Source organism: Acipenser ruthenus, chromosome 31 (assembly GCF_902713425.1).
Source record: "Acipenser ruthenus chromosome 31, fAciRut3.2 maternal haplotype, whole genome shotgun sequence".
Classification (NCBI taxonomy): domain Eukaryota; kingdom Metazoa; phylum Chordata; class Actinopteri; order Acipenseriformes; family Acipenseridae; genus Acipenser; species Acipenser ruthenus.
The window spans coordinates 15,179,212-15,195,124 of NC_081219.1; the positions used below are offsets into that span (position 1 = coordinate 15,179,212).

Consider the following 15,913-nt stretch of genomic DNA (forward strand, 5'->3'; position numbering starts at 1 on the left):
CTTCCAGGAAGTGGATCTTTCACTTATCAAAATGTTTGTTTACTTGAGCAAAGAACTTTCTTGACATGTGGAAACTGTGCGAGATGATAAGCCTTGTATCTTCCAACAGTGACCTCCCCTGCAGAAGCTAAACCACGATGTGTGAAATGGCAATTTCTCTGTGTGCAGTGGCATTTAAACTTCAGCCTTATCTGAGTGTCCTTGATGTTTCCGTCCCAGCTCGCTGCCGGGCACAAGAAGATGACGCAGTCTGGTCTGCTGATGGCCCGCTGTTTACTATGTACAAACCATCAGCTGGATGTAAAAATAACCTGAACAGCCAGCCAGTGTAACAGGGCAGAGGCTGCGCACGAACCGGCGACCCCACGTTTCCACAAGCGAGCGTCTCAACCACAATTCAAAAGAGATGAGCTCTTCTGCAATCGTGGTTTCAGAGCTTTTAACCTCACCTCATCTCACCGACAAGGAACCGAATCCGTAACGGCAGAGCATCGCACAACACTGCCCGTTACACCAGCACCAATTCCCTGGACAAACGGGACGGCAGTGCTGACTCTGCAAAACACTGCCAGCACTTTGTTGTTGTTTTAATATTGTAAAGATACACAAAGTATAAATATATGAGGGCCCACTGTGCAATCGCATCACGTTTCTAGCAAAGACAGGTTCCGCTGTCAGCTTCATAATAGCGCTGCACTGATCCTGAGCTGGCCTTCTGGTGTCTCTCCATGTATTTGTCTTGAGTTATTTATTTCATTTTATAACTACAGTGGATGGGGAAAAGAAAAAAAACAAACAAACACACATTGCAATATTGATACCCTGACAATGCCTTGATTTAATGTTGTGGAGCTCAATAGTGTAATCTGATACACCTCAGCTATTCAATTCAACTGTGCAACAGTAGTCAATTAAATACTCCTGCTGCTACTGCTGACCAGCAGGGGTTACTGAAGCTCGCCCCGCAGGAGCGCAAAGGCCAGTCCAGCGCCTGTGTGTGGTCACCCAGTAAAGAGGCAGTGATGGGGATTTGAAGCCGCTACTCAGTGATCCCATGGCTTGCGTGTCTTTACTGGGCTGCTAGCTTGGATCAAATCCATCTGTGGTTAAGAAAGTTTTGCTTCTTCCTTATTTCACTTTCCCCATCTACAAACTATTTTTGTAGCTGGGGAAAACCAATAGTTAACTATTGTTCACTAACCCTGTGCTTGACAGGAGAGGTCAGCAGTCTTTACAGATGATCCAGGCTGCTCTTCACAGCCCGTCTATTTCAATACAGTGTCCCTGAGCTTTCTCTTCCAATCTGTTTTTGAATACCAGAGGACAGCAGGTGCAGTTCGCAATCCATTCATTCAGATATGACTTACAGAAGAACTTTACAGAGACACAAGCATGCGAACCCTGCATCTGTGCAAGGCACTTCATTCAAGTTCCTTTCAACAGGTGGGCTGTGAGGCTTTTCTACTCACTTTTAGTCAGCTGTATGCATGTGCTGCCACCCAGTGTCGGGCAGCGGTATTGTCAAACATAAAGACAATGGATTGTATTTATTTTACTGATGAGTAAGGCCAGGTTTGTGCAGGGGAATGGTTAAGTCCTGATGGAAAGGCAAGGGCTGGACGTGAACCTCATACCTCACAGTTCAAAAACGAACGTCTTACCATTCAACTGAAGAGCAGGCTCTGCAGTTGAGAGAAAGGTCAAGGCTAAGTTCTACACTTACTCAGTGTTGCATTGTCAATATTGCCCTACAGCAGCATAGTACATTTCCCACATTAGGTGGCACTGTGGAACTGCGGAAAGAGTACCAGTACTCTACTCACTCACTCTGTGCATCGACACAGGTCTGTTTCCATTGCCGTGACTGCAGGGAGAACACGGGATGCTCAAATGGAGGAGCGGACGTTGTTTCTTGTTGACAAAACTAGGGTTTGTACTTCACCAAAGTAACAATGGTACTTTCCACCTAAATAAGAAATTCAGAAAAATAAAATGCTCAGAATTCAGAGCTGACTTAGTATCTGTGACTGTACATATTACCGGTACGGATTGATTTTACAAGCTTGTTGAGCTCAGTGTTCCTGACTCAGAGCTGTCTCCACTTCTTAGTAAACTCTGCAACCCACACTGAATGTGTGAAGACATCCACACCACACGGCGGGTGTGGCACGCGAGCCAGTGAGACAGAAACTTCAGAGGCTGCAAACCTGACCACAAACAAAAGCACCCTCCCAGCATCAGCACTGTGGAACACATGTGCTGGATTTGCATCAACAGGGAAGGAGATGAGACTCCTATTGCATAGCAGTGTCCCCCGTTCCACATTTTAAACTGTGGAGCCAGTGTGCACAGGTAACAAGCTCAGGTGTGTCTTATTAAACTTGCAGTAAAGCCAGAGGATGGATCAGACTGCTGTGCATGTATAAATGTATAAATGCGATCCCTGCATTTATACATTACATACTGGGATTGTATTTCTGTGTTCTCCATGGCGTGCAGAACAAGCCAGACTTTGTGCAATACTTGTATAAAGCATGTGTTTTTTGATACATAAGCTCTCCCGTGTGTATCTTAATATGATTTAAAAGTAGAAGTGCAACATATTAAGTGTAATCTGGCACCCAAAGTCTCTCTAGTTTTCAGAAACAGGAACAGAACAAATTCATAGAGATTTAAAAAAAAAATGCAATTTAATGACCCCCTCCCCCTCCCCCCCCTCCCATTTGGTAAATGCTGAAATTAAATGTTTCACCACTAGGTGGCAACTTTGTCTTTTCTAAAAAGCCACCCGAAACATCTATCTACGGCTTGGAGTGTAGGAGCTTGGTGAAGATTGGATCAAACTGCCTCCTTCCCAGTCCCTGAGCTTTCACCTCTCGGCCACACTGCATCCCAGTCCCTCAGCTTTAATAACTCTGATGCACTGTTGATAAAGATTGTTTTCATGAATGTAGCTGCTTGTAATGTTTTTTTTTGTAGTTGTTTCATCTTGTATTAATCGTCGCTGATTCCCTTTTAAATATGGAATGAATGTAATAAATGAGGTAATCAAAAGAATGTTATATAGAGGTCTGCACGTCATTACTGAAACGTCATTGCTCAAAGCGTGCATTTCACAACACCTTGGATGGGAACATTTAGAAATCTACTGCATATTTTTAACTATATAATTTACTGTAAATTGGGATGCAATAAAAAAAACAGACTTGCAGGTGTGTTTGCACAACGATTGAGATAGCAATAAGGAAATGGGAGTCCATGTTTATGATATGTACACCCCTTATAAAAGTGTCCCATGGTAAAGGAAGCACAGCGAAAGCGTGGCACTGTAAAGAGAGTCATGAGAAAGCATATGAAAAAAACATGGCAAACCAGTAAATGTACTGTTATTATTATGGGACACCTTGTATTGAAAACTCCTCCATAAAATGAATAGATGCGCGGATATTATCATGTCCTGCGGGTAATCTTACAAACGCCTACCCTAGTTACACTTAATTTAAGTGGGGGAATAATTGATGCAAACAAAACGATTTATTCAAGGATATCTGATCATATACGAAGGGTTTAGGTGGTTTATACAGTGTGAGCGAGGAGTGCTGTTTAATGGCAATTGCAATGCAATTCACTTACAAATACTGTAAAACAAACAGACCCTGTCTGAGTAGAATTACTCTGGAACACAATCTAGCACCCTGACTGACGTGTCTGATCCTCTACCGGAGCTTGCTAAATCCACCCGCTTTCCTCATCCTCCGCAATTACATACATCCTCCGCAATTACATACATCGTCATGACTCACACTTCCTCGTTTTATAGAAGGAAATGACAGCGCAGCGTGTGTCTATTGTCGATACAACACTGCACTGCACTTACAGTGCCAATAAAGCCGCACTGTTCCTTTAAACCACATACGAATCTTTCATATATATATATATACACAGAGAGAGAGAGAGAGAGAGAGAGAGAGAGAGAGAGAGAGAGAGAGAGAGAGAAAAACACACACACACACAAAATAAATAAATAAATAAATAAACCGGAGGTGGAGTTTGGTTTGCACAGCTGAACGAGTGAGGAGGGAGACCAACCGGGGGGGGCGAGATAGAGAAAAACTGAGGGACATTCCAAAACACAACACAAATACACTTTAACGAGTTCAGGTTTAAAACAACGACGACGGCAACGAAGGGGGGTTAGCTAGCTATCTAGCTTGCAGAAAGGAAGCCTGGGCAAGCGTAGACGGGCTTGCTTGCATTCGTTTTTATTTGTCTATAACAGGCCCAGGAGAAAAGAAATCTGAAGTGAACGACCAGTCAGCGGCGCCGTACAACATAAACACAGCAGAATCCGGTCTGCAATCGGCGCTGAGCGGTATTTGTTGATGATTCTAAGCATTGGGTGGTCGGTGCACCTTGTTCCTCGCTAATACTAGTGCAACGTGCCGTTAATGTGTAATAATAACAATATAACGGAATATGCGGCTGCCTCCCACCGCCCAGTTATTTGGCTGCCTGCGGCTTAAGTCTCCTGGTGGTTTTGAAATCTTTCAACGCATTTAATTTATGTAAATATCACAGTGCTATCGTAGGTTATTAAAGACTCTAGTACTAGGGGGATAGGAACACATAATTATACGCGTTATGTAATTATATGTATTATTGATGCTTATGAATATAATTGAAGACACGCTTATTTTGTATTTCAAATATTAATAAAGATCAAACATGGGGTTTCTTCACCAGCTGCACATCCTACTGTGGAAGAATGTGTCGTTGAAGCGAAGGGGTCCGGTGAGTCATTTTTATTTTTTAAAGAATGACCGATTTTGTTTTTTTAAAAACCCAGTTCTGCTGTGGGCCTTGATCGAGTACGCCCTGTCTGAACTAGGAGGCTGTGTTTGAAAGAGAGTGGCCGGGCTACGGTGCTTCCGAGTCGGGCAGACCGATGCCGGTGAAGCCTGTGCGGCGCTGCGGTACGAGCTGATGTTTGCAACACATTTAAGATGTTTCAATGTTAAGCAGAATGTGCACATTTTTCAGATTCCAGCATACCCACGCTGCCTCCGACGAGGTATAGCCTATCTATTTCAGCTTGGCAATACAGTGTTACCATTGTGACACTGTACGGGGTTAAGCGGCATGCTTTTTATAATGTTCTTCAGCAGTTCCAGTGTTTATTATTGACCCAGTCTGCTGTAGTTTCCCGGTTGAATATTCTACAGTATGTGTTGTTTATATTCATAACAATGCAATGTGCTGTACTAATGTATTAAAAGCTACAGTTCAACGCTGTAAAATTAATTAATACGCAGCTTTCCAGATAATCATTCATGTGCTGTACAATGTAGTCTACTGGAAGTGTAATAGGTTTAGTTTTGTAAACAAATGCTCAATATCGTATTCATTGTAATGGGCTACTTGTTAAGCACTGTAGAGCTACATTATGTCTGGTTATGCACGTACTGTATCAGCTAACACAATGCTGGGTAGCTCTAGAACTGCATTAACATTTCTGTGTGGGTATGTATAAATGTCCATATCCAGTATATATATATATATATATATATATATATATATATATATATATATATATATATATATATATGCTGTTACCTGTAGATAAAAATCCTGCTAATAAAAACCAAACCCTACTATAATCCGAGACGCAGCATCTTTTAAATTCACATGCTTCATCGAGAAACAAAATGAGGGAATGTGCTAGAATTTGCATCCAATTTTAAGATAAAAAGATATGGTAGCTACAGGTCTTTTAGAGGCTGCTGAAAAGCCATGCCCAGCCCTTTAGGATCAGTGCACTAGTCAGAAAATACATCCTTCTGGGACTTGACCTTTCTCCTAGTCTCAACTATAAAGATTTGCTTCTGCAATGAATCCAAGCTGAAAGATGGGTGGTTTAATTACGTTCAGGACAGCATGATGATGGCATTGAGTTCAATCTATATTGCACCACTTTGATCTGCCTCCGCTTGATCACTGTTCAACACAAGAGCCCCCCTGAGATTCCCCAGTAACTCACGTGTAATTTTCATTAACTTTATTGCATTTTTTTTATTCTCATAAAAAACAGCAGTGGAGCAGTGCAGAGATTACATGGAGTTATGGAGCATTACCATGGGAGTGGCATCTGAACACATCATGCGTTGTAGTTCTTTTCTATTGAATTTTCCAGTTATGCAGAATTTTTTTTCTTTCTTAAATATGGCCAGAGATTCATATTGAACTTGTCTATTGGAATTCATCGGTAAGTTTGAAGTTGATACAAAGGGGGTGACAGGTGGAGTCGAGGGAGAGACTCCTGCCTCCTGAGTACACTTGATGCCTCCCCTGGTTAAAGCTATTCTATGAAAAGTGCTTTGGCCTTTCCTTGCTTTAAAGGTTGTAGCTTTTATTTAAAAAAATAAATACAAAATTCTGTTTCCTGTTCAGCTCCGAGTTCGAAGGGAAGCCAGTGATTTGGCTGGGCTGTAGCAGTTTGTTTATCCAGACTGTACTGTGTGCTTTTATTGCAGGGTAACAGGATTTGAATTCCCAGTGAAAGTGAATGCAGCATACAATTATACACAATCACGAGTTTCTGTGATCAATCGCAGAATGAAAGCGTGTGTGCGTGTGTGTTTGTCGCAGGTGCTATTGGGAGTTGCCTCCCCTGCTCCAGTCCCTCAGAGGGGGCTGCACTGGCTAATCTGGGACCAGGTCTCGCTGCTTCCTTCGGGTTCGTTCTAAAACTTGAGTAATTCAGTTTGACTCCTGCAGCTGCAATTGTGGCCAAGGCAGACTGGTAAATAATTCAGAGCCTACGACTCGAGGAAACAAAAGCGCTGCAGGAAGGCAGGATGAAATATACATGAGCGGGAGAGAGAGACAGGGAGGCTCGTGTGCAGAGAAGCAGTCAATTTTGAGCAGAGCTGCCTCTGTGAAAGGGAGAGTGAGAGGAGAGGGAAAAAATAGATACCTTTAGTTGGAAACCAGCATGTCAAAGTGACCCAGCTGTCGGGTCATAATTTTGAGTTGTACATCTTGTACGTGGATCGTCATGGCTTGTATTGCTCTACAGAGTAAAACCAAAGAATTGTAATTTTCATTGATTTCAGTTTATCAAAGTCTAGTGTCCTCCAGGATAATGCAATGTATTCCAGTGATTTCAGATAAACTAATTTCTCACCATGGCTGTCAGCAAAGCTGCTGTTACTGCTGCTGGTTTTCTGTTTAGCATCTGGGCTCTTTTGAAAAGGTCTGGCTGGCCTAAATTGATTCCTAAATTCTAGCCTTATAACCCATTTAATGAAATATGTATTGCTTTAATAAACAACAAAGACTGATGCTGCTGAAATCCTTAAAAAAATCATCTTGCAAGTGCTACAGCAATGACAAGACAACAGATCTCAATTACAAAAACCCCAGGTAAAAGAAACTAGGCAAGTTCATCTCTCAGGAATTGCAAGACAAAAGCTCCACAAATTCACAAGGTTGGGAGAGAAAAAGTCTCCTGTTGCAGAGCAGTTTGAGATGTAGCAGCGTGAAAGCTCAATAGAACAGGCATGCTTGGTTTCCTAATTCCGCTCAGCTGGTGTGTCTAATTAGACTCACAGTCGAACCTGGATCAAACTGTCATCCCAGTTATGCAGCTACGGAAGTCTTATTTCTCAAGCCCCTTTGTACCACACCCAATTTGTGTCAATGATTTTTAATAAAACATGTTCTTAATATCCCGCTGTTCTGCAAAATGAATAATGAACTGGTTATTTCACTTTGCCATATGCACAACTTTGGGTATCCCGTACCCTAGCCTGTGCCAGTACTGTTGCACCGGCATGCAGCACATGCGTTTATTAACCGTCTCTTTATTGCTTTCTCTTGCTAGCAATGCTCTAACTAGAAGCTCTTGGACTTGCAAACCTGCTCTAACTAGAAGCTCTTCCCACTGTATTACAGTCGCAATGAGTCGCACTATTCTGAAACCTCAATATTATACATTGTTTTTTTTTGTGGCCGTTTGTGCGATTGAGGCGGATGCTGGCAGGGTGCCATAAAACATCAGGTTTGATACAATTTTTGTCTGTCTCTACCAAAATATAAGACTAGATCAAAATGTATGTATTACGTTTTTTAAGCATGTCTCCTCTGCCAGCAGTGTCATCAGTTTCCCAGGCTTTGCATCCACCACATTTTTAAATCCACACCTTTTAAATTTACAGCTCAGAACATTGCGTGTCGATCGCTGTGTGGTGTTTCCTGCGCAGCGCAGAGAATTAGCATTTAGATGAGTTACTGCACCTAATCCCATCAATAATAAACACTAAAGAGGTCACGAGCAGACCTGCATCTTTCTTTTTTTTTATTTTAGCTGAGCATCTTGACTCATTTCTACCAGCCAAGGACCATTCAAAAGTCTTTTTATGCCCATGGCACTGTATATACAGTACTATACAGCAGAAAATATAATGGGTAATCATTCTGGATATATCTGTATCTGTCACACCCTGTCATCTGAGGTAATCTATATGCCTTTATGTATCTGAGAATCGGAGAGGGTCAGATAGTCTTATAGTATAAGAGAAAGGGGGAACTCTACCAACCAAGGACAAAGGGCTACATTCTGAAAACCCAATAAAGTTACCGCACCATAAATGAAGACATTGGGAGGCTTGCAGTGATTCTAGGGGCGAGGCTGCAGCGCCTCCCTATCATTATTTGCCAGACAACTTTTTTTAATTCAGCGCTTACCTTTTCCAGTGTTTGGATCTTCTTCCTCCTTCTCCACCTCACTGCCTCCTTTGCAGCTGTATTTGACTATTCAGACAAACACTGCTTGAATTGTATTTGTTTGCAAAAACGAGCATATTTGTATCTGTTAATACAAATATATTTATTTATGAAAGAGATATCATTCAAAGGAAACCAATGCATAAATGACGTCTGGAATAAATAACCCACGTTCTGCTGTACAGAATGGGATGTGTTTCTCTTATTACGTTATTTTCATGGGGCACAAGGTTTATTTTACTCGACTGGAATATGTTCAATTTGTTCAAAATAAAAATAAATATTTTAATGTTCAGGCATAAAAACCCCATGTTAACCCCAGCACTATTCGCTGGCCCCTACCTGTTAATTTCAGTGATCCTCCCAAACCAGAGCCCTGCGAGTGGCATTGCTCATCAGTTTGCTTAGTCACTTAACCTCATTGCGCTCCATCCTGCGGATGAGATGTTAAATCAGTGTCCTATTGTAAGTGACTCTGCATATAATGCACAGTTCACAGCCTACCTCTGTAAAGCGCTTTGTGATGGAGGTCCACAATGAAAGGCGCTATATAAAAATAAAGACATTTTTATACTTTATAAAACGGAGTGTTAGAAGTGTTCCAAGCTGTTACAATATCCAGTACAATGTTCCTATTAGGAACTACTTAGGAACAAAGGCAAATCACTGAGTCACGCAAAATCAAAGAAAACACCTGTCAAAATAGCTGCTGTCATGGAAGATACTGAAGACCTCACTTTTGAACTGTTTGCATCAATTCATAAAAGCAACTCTCCCAGAACTGAAGAAAATAAAAAAGTTGACCCGTCACGCTGAGCTACAAAAATGTAACGTCGACATGGTAGAAAAAACTCATGCCTAACAATGGACTGAGTCATGGTTCAGCCCCTGCAGTTACAGAGCTCTCCTGCAGCAAAGGATTCAGAGGGTGGCTGACGACAGCAGTACCTTCTTATTATTATAATGTAACATTATAGCATGGTGTTTAACCCTTTACTGTACCAAGCATTGATTCATCTTGTTTAATCTCTTGTAAAAGTTACCCCTAGTAAAAGCATAGCAAAGTGGAAGCATGGTAAAGCACAGGTAAGCAGTGAAGAAGCTGCTAAATTCTCGTGCAAATGTACTGTGGTAAACTCTTGGATAACACACAATGAGTTAATATGATGCAATACTATCGATCAGCAGTGTTAAGTGATTTGAAAATGTGGTTTGAAAAAGTCAACTGGACAGACAACTTAGGGTGATGTGTGAAATGGAAAAATCTGTTTAAACAGCACTGTTAACCAGGAGTGGCATGGGATGTTAATAGAAAACAAACAGCATAAACGATGAAGTCTGCTTATCTGTTGAATGTGATGTGAATCATTGGGGGGCGGGGGGGGGGGGGTATCTATTATCCTGAAACATGCAGCAATAAATGACCCCCCTCCCTCCTTCCCCAGTCAGGGAGTTTTAACCTAATTATCTCCTCACTGACTGTCACTCACTTCCACCACAGCTCTCTGGTTAAATCCAGACACAGAGCCTGCTGTTGCCATGGAAACAGGGCCTGCACAGCAAGCCCCACAAGTGGAGCCTGTGGGCAGCAAGTACTTCATTTTTGTTGTTGTTGTTGTTGTTGTAGAAAAGATTAAGTAGCACTTCATCTACCTACATACAGAGGAGGAGGAGGGGCAGTCTGCCGGTACTGCAATTTCAGAATCACTAACCCATAGTACATTATTATTGCATACCTTTCCTGCTGTCGATTTTATCTTTCTGGGGTGCATTACCAACCTAATCACGCCTAGGTCCTGAAGTGCCCTCATACTATTATTATTATTATTATTATTATTATTATTATTATTATTATTATTATTATTTATTTTTTTAATTAATTACCCGATCAAGTTGGCTTTGAAAAGCATGCATTCATTCAAGATTACTTGCATTTTTAATTCAAACTAAAAGGACACATATCAAAAGTATCTTGAGGGTTTCAAATGGCAGTTGGCAGTAGGAACTTCTGAAAGGGCAGGTGAAGCAGGAACAGCTGTTTTAAATATACACATTCTGAACGCAGGTCCTTGCAGGCACTGTTGGGATTGCTGGTTTTCAGTATGTTGGGTGAGCTGTTTCCAAGCGAGCCTGACCGAATAACTTTCCTCCCCTGCCCTGCTCTCTCATTGAGGTTACCCTTCTACAAGTTCCCCACAGTAAAAGTCTAGTAAAGTGTAATACAGCACAGTGACAGCATGGCAAAGCATAGGGGAGCATTGTAAAACCCAGAGAGGTATGGTAAAACAAACAAAAAAAATATGGTAAACTATGGTAAATGCATAGTATAACCATGGGAAAAGTATGGGTGAAAACTGCAAAATTACCATGGTAAACTGCAGAGTACAGCGTCACTGGAAAGAATCCAAACCTCCCTCTGTTGCAGATTGGTGGAATCGTCTGGAAGAAGTAATACGATAAGAAAAAATTGGTTATAGTAGCAGTAACAAGCCTAATCTTTTTACAAATTGTTGGTCAAAGGCTATGGAGGATATAAATACCAAAGACCACCGACAGATTCATGATTTAGCTATACAGAAATATATCTCAAACTCCCAGGGGTAGATACATATAGTTTTAACTTGTACGAACTGGAATAAGTGGCCAACAAATTGAATCCATGAGATTAGGCCTTACACTACTGTAACTTTTATAAGGGATCGCAGGTCACAAACCACTAACTGAACTAAATCAGATGTCGCAGAGTCACTGCCTGCTGCTGCCAACACAACAGGGGCCCCTCTGTCAAAGTAAAACAAACAGGAGCTGATCGCATTATCGCAGCAAATCGAGTCAAGTTAAGTTTGTGCACATTGATGGGCACAGATGTGAGGAAGCCCTACACTCCAGTTAATAGTGTTTAGGTGTCAAGGCCGTCTCCTCTCTCTCCGTGTCAGTGCTATAGTTGTGGTTTAGACCTCCCTGACATCACAGTGCTGGTGTCGTACTGTGCTGCTGCACTATGCTCCTCTGTGTCTGTTAGCAGGTTTACAAGCACAAGGAATCCATCCTTTCGTAAATTGATGGTTTTCAATCCGAAAAGAAATGTGCAGAGTTTACATGACAATCCCAATGGGGTTCGGAGGAATCGATGATTCTGAATTCTATCAGAACACCCTAACCTGATTCCAGTTCCTAACTGGTTTACATGCAGGGTACAGAGATCGGGCTTGGGAATCAATTCTTCCAACAGGCAGCTTCAATCCTACTGATTATGCTGTGCAAATAAACTGGGTAATCATAGGGTTACAACACCAGTTGTCTCAGCCTCCGGCCCCAGATCATTTTCAGGATGCCGCAGCCTAAGCAAATATACAAATGAAATACAACCCGAGTTCCTTTCAGAAGATCACAGCAAATATGTGTGTCTTCAGTTGGTTTATATTTAATGTTCACGTTTCATTTATATTTGTATTGTCGTTGGCTTTAAACTTCTCTCTTTTTTTCCTTGTGGTCTTGGTTGGATGAATCTGAAAAAAGGAAGGATTAAAACATCCCTTTCATTTGGTTACAAAACATTACCATAAACCTGGTGGTGTTTACAGCTCCAGAGAATTACTTCATGGCTATGTCTTTGTTTTCCAGTCAAACAGCCCTTTGTGTATTACATGCTGGGCTCAGGCTGTGTAGTTTAACAAAACGTCTCTGGATAAGACAGAAGATTCTCTCTCTCTGTGTTTGGTTGGTTTTACAAGATCAGTTTCAGGTTTGTCCCGAGTAACCTTTTACCTAGCGATCCTGGTGACAGTGTTTCTTTCTTTCTTTATTTCAAGCTTACATCCCAATCTCCTGCCCATGTCATTAATAACACCCAGCTGAAACAATTGCTAAACTAACTTCTAACAAGGTGCTTCAGGTTCCCACAAATGATAAAGGAAGTAGCTCTGCAACTTTAGGTAAATAGATGCAAGCCAGTGTGCTTCTGTGACGTCTGTTCTCGCACTAGAAGGTTTATTGTACAGTGGATGTCAGCTGGCTGCTCAACCTGCAGAATCATGTCTCTTACAATAAGTGTCACCCTACAAAACGACATATTGACTTTTTATAAAAGAATGTACCCAGGAAATGCTGTTAAACATTTACTACACCTCCTGTCCAGTAAATTAAAGTGACCAGCAATGCATAGCTTGAAGCGCATTTCTCCAGTGGAAACCGGGACTGTCTTGTCCAGTGTTGAAGGATTCTGTGGTTTGGGCCGCTGTAGCTCGTCTGTTTCTTGTCACAGTTAGTTGCAGACTTCTGTGGGCTCAGTCCATCGTGGACCTCTTGTTTTTTTTTTACCGGTGCTGGTTGCCGTTCCAGGAAGACTGTCTTGACGTTGATCAGTGCAGCTACTGCCTTCGAACTGGAGATCCTTCTGCTTTCCCGTGATTGTTGCTGAACAGTTGCACACAAACTCACTGCAGAACGGGGGATTTTACCAGTCAGTGTGCATGAACTAATGTTTTCTGTCCACTTGTAGTTACAAAGTGAGTCGATTAGCTACCACACAAATGGCATTTGAAACGTTACTTTATGTTCCAGATAAATGTTTGGATTTTTTTTTTTTCCCCTGAGGCAGTGAAAGGTCAATAACTGTTAGTAAACTGTTAGCTTTTCAGAGACGCATTGTTTATGCCAGCAGAGCACAATCCTCATCATTATTAACAGTATGCCAAAGATACTGCGCCCGGTAATCAGCTCAGCCCAGCACAGGGTGCCCAGAGAATCGCTCAGAATAAAAATGAATCTAATAACTGGAAACATGTTTATGGAAGGAAATCTAAGCATTTTATAAAGCATGTTTGAGCCAACACAAACAGCTTTATGATCTTCAGGGAACCATTGTTAACATCTGCCGCAGTTTAGCTCATAGGTTCAGAAACGTTATTGATGGGGGGGGGGTGGGGGTGGGGGTTGAGACCTATTTTACAGGACCCCGAATTGGAAACTGTGCTGCAGTGAAAGTAGATGACTAATGGATATTGTCTGCAAGGATCGTAAGGCTTGTCTCTCACCACAACAGTCAAAGACTTCTTTCTGTACAATAAATAAACGTACTGTTTTGCCCTGGGCAAACAAAAACAGACCAGTTTGAGACCCACTGGTTTAGATAATTGAACCAGTGCCCTAACCCAGTACCCAAAGCAAGCCTCAGCTGTGTGGCCTCTGCACTGACCTACATTTCTTCCTCTCCTGCTGTGCTTCTGCTGCAGTCTCATCATCTCTGTGAGATTGCTCCCCAAAAGCACTAGCTGTAAGCTACACTACCCCCCCCCCCATCCCCTCTCTGTTCCTTGATGTTCAGCACTGCCGCTGCACAAACCTCATGCAACCATGAGTGATTTGTAGATTAAAGGATTTTTGCAGTTAGACGTATTTTATATTTAGCCTTTTTTTATTGTCGTAGATATGCTGATTTTTGTTTCTACGGCAATATATATTTGTATTTACCAGGCCCCAATGTAAAGGTTGAATCGCATGCATTGTTTAAATTTAGGCCATCTAGACATTTGTTGTGGATACTGGCCATGAAAGTGAGTACATGTACTACCAGAGTTGAGTGCCAAGAGTGCCATATAGAACGCAGTACAGTGTATTGGAGAGTCAGCTAATTCAATACAGTCTAGTATAGAGAACTCAGTGCTGTACTGGGGATCTGACAGCCAGCTAATTCAATACAGTCTAGTATAGAGAACTTAGTGCTGTACTGGGGATCTGACAGCCAGCTAATTCAATACAGTCTAGTATAGAGAACTCAGTGCTGTACTGGGGATCTGACAGCCAGCTAATTCAATACAGTCTAGTATAGAGAACTCAGTGCTGTACTGGGGATCTCAGAGCCAGCTAATTCAATACAGTCTAGTATACAGAACTCTGTGCTGTACTGGGGATCTCAGAGCCTGCTAATTCAATACAGTCTAGTATACAGAACTCAGTGCTGTACTGGGGATCTCAGTCAGCACATTGAGGACAGCACAAGAAAACTCAGTACCTGTAAACAAATGGAAGACAACGTCAGTTTCCAGCATTTGTTTAATTGCTGTTGCTATAAAAGCATCCCCATCTGCTCCCTGACCGAAGTAGCAGGTGTAGAGCTACAGATGAAAGTCAGGGGATGGGAACACCCACCATAACACTGTCAACAGGGGGTAGGGCCGCGATGGGCGGCTAAGACTGCAGTGATTTGAAGTGTTGAGTCTATACAGTGCATGTGTGTGGTGGCTGTTTGTGTGAGCACCTCATTAAAATGATAAGCGATGGTTTCATTGTGTGTATGCGCATGATTGTACAGTACATAGATGTGTGTCACACACGGTGCGTGTTGTCGTTGAGTGAGCGAGAGGGCAGTCGCACCCATTTAACATAAGCTGAAAGGTTAGCTCCTTTGTGCCAATGTGTGGGTGACACAGAGCTCTTGGCGCCAGGATGGATTCCAGGCAGCAGGGCTGGTGATACGTCTCAGGGCTGGTGCTCCGTCGTGGAGAGGAGCCAGGTGGTATTTCACTTTAATAAACAGATGAGGGTGGGGGGGGGGGGAGCGTAGAGGAGCTGTTAGTTCATTGAGTCGTGTGTATCTTGTCATGCTGCCTCTCCGCGTGCCAGCCGCTATCAGCTCTGGAGTTTATCAGCAGGACAGGACTACTATTTCAGCACACGCAACAAGGCATGCAAAATAAATCAGGTTTATGAAGCTTGAAACCCTGGGGAGAGGGTGAGAGGTGGGGAGAGAGAGAGAGAATGAAGGATGAAGAGATGGAGAGAGAGATAGAGGTGCAGAGTTCTTATTAGAAGCAGACTGCTCCACTTGCTGTTTTCTGTCCGCCCCATACCAGGCAAGAGCAAATTGGACGACTTCAGACACAGCTGAAATTGGGCTGTTGGGAAAACAGCAGGTGGAGCGCTCAGTTTGTTTTACCGAAGGATGTAAAAGCCGTAGTAAAACAAGTCACTTTTTTAAAGAAATGCAGTCAAGTGAAATGCACTCATTTAAACCTTCTGTAGATGAACCGAGGGTGGTTGTATGTTTCACCTGTACTGCATCCTGCCTCCCCTGTGCTGGTAGCAGGACGTGAATGTACAACACAGCAAGTGGAATCGCAGATCATTT

General features: G+C 42.3%; 1 protein-coding gene across 1 annotated transcript in view; it reads left to right on the top strand.

Annotated features, from left to right (window-relative positions):
* Positions 1-4,059: 4,059 nt before the first annotated feature.
* Positions 4,060-15,913, top strand: part of LOC117396916 (ATP-binding cassette sub-family A member 2) — a 47,697-nt gene continuing 35,843 nt past the window's right edge. Inside the window, exon 1 of the mRNA XM_059005453.1 lies at positions 4,060-4,791. Coding sequence (XP_058861436.1) covers positions 4,726-4,791 — 66 coding nt within the window. The 5' untranslated portion in view covers positions 4,060-4,725. The remainder of the gene's footprint in view (positions 4,792-15,913) is intronic.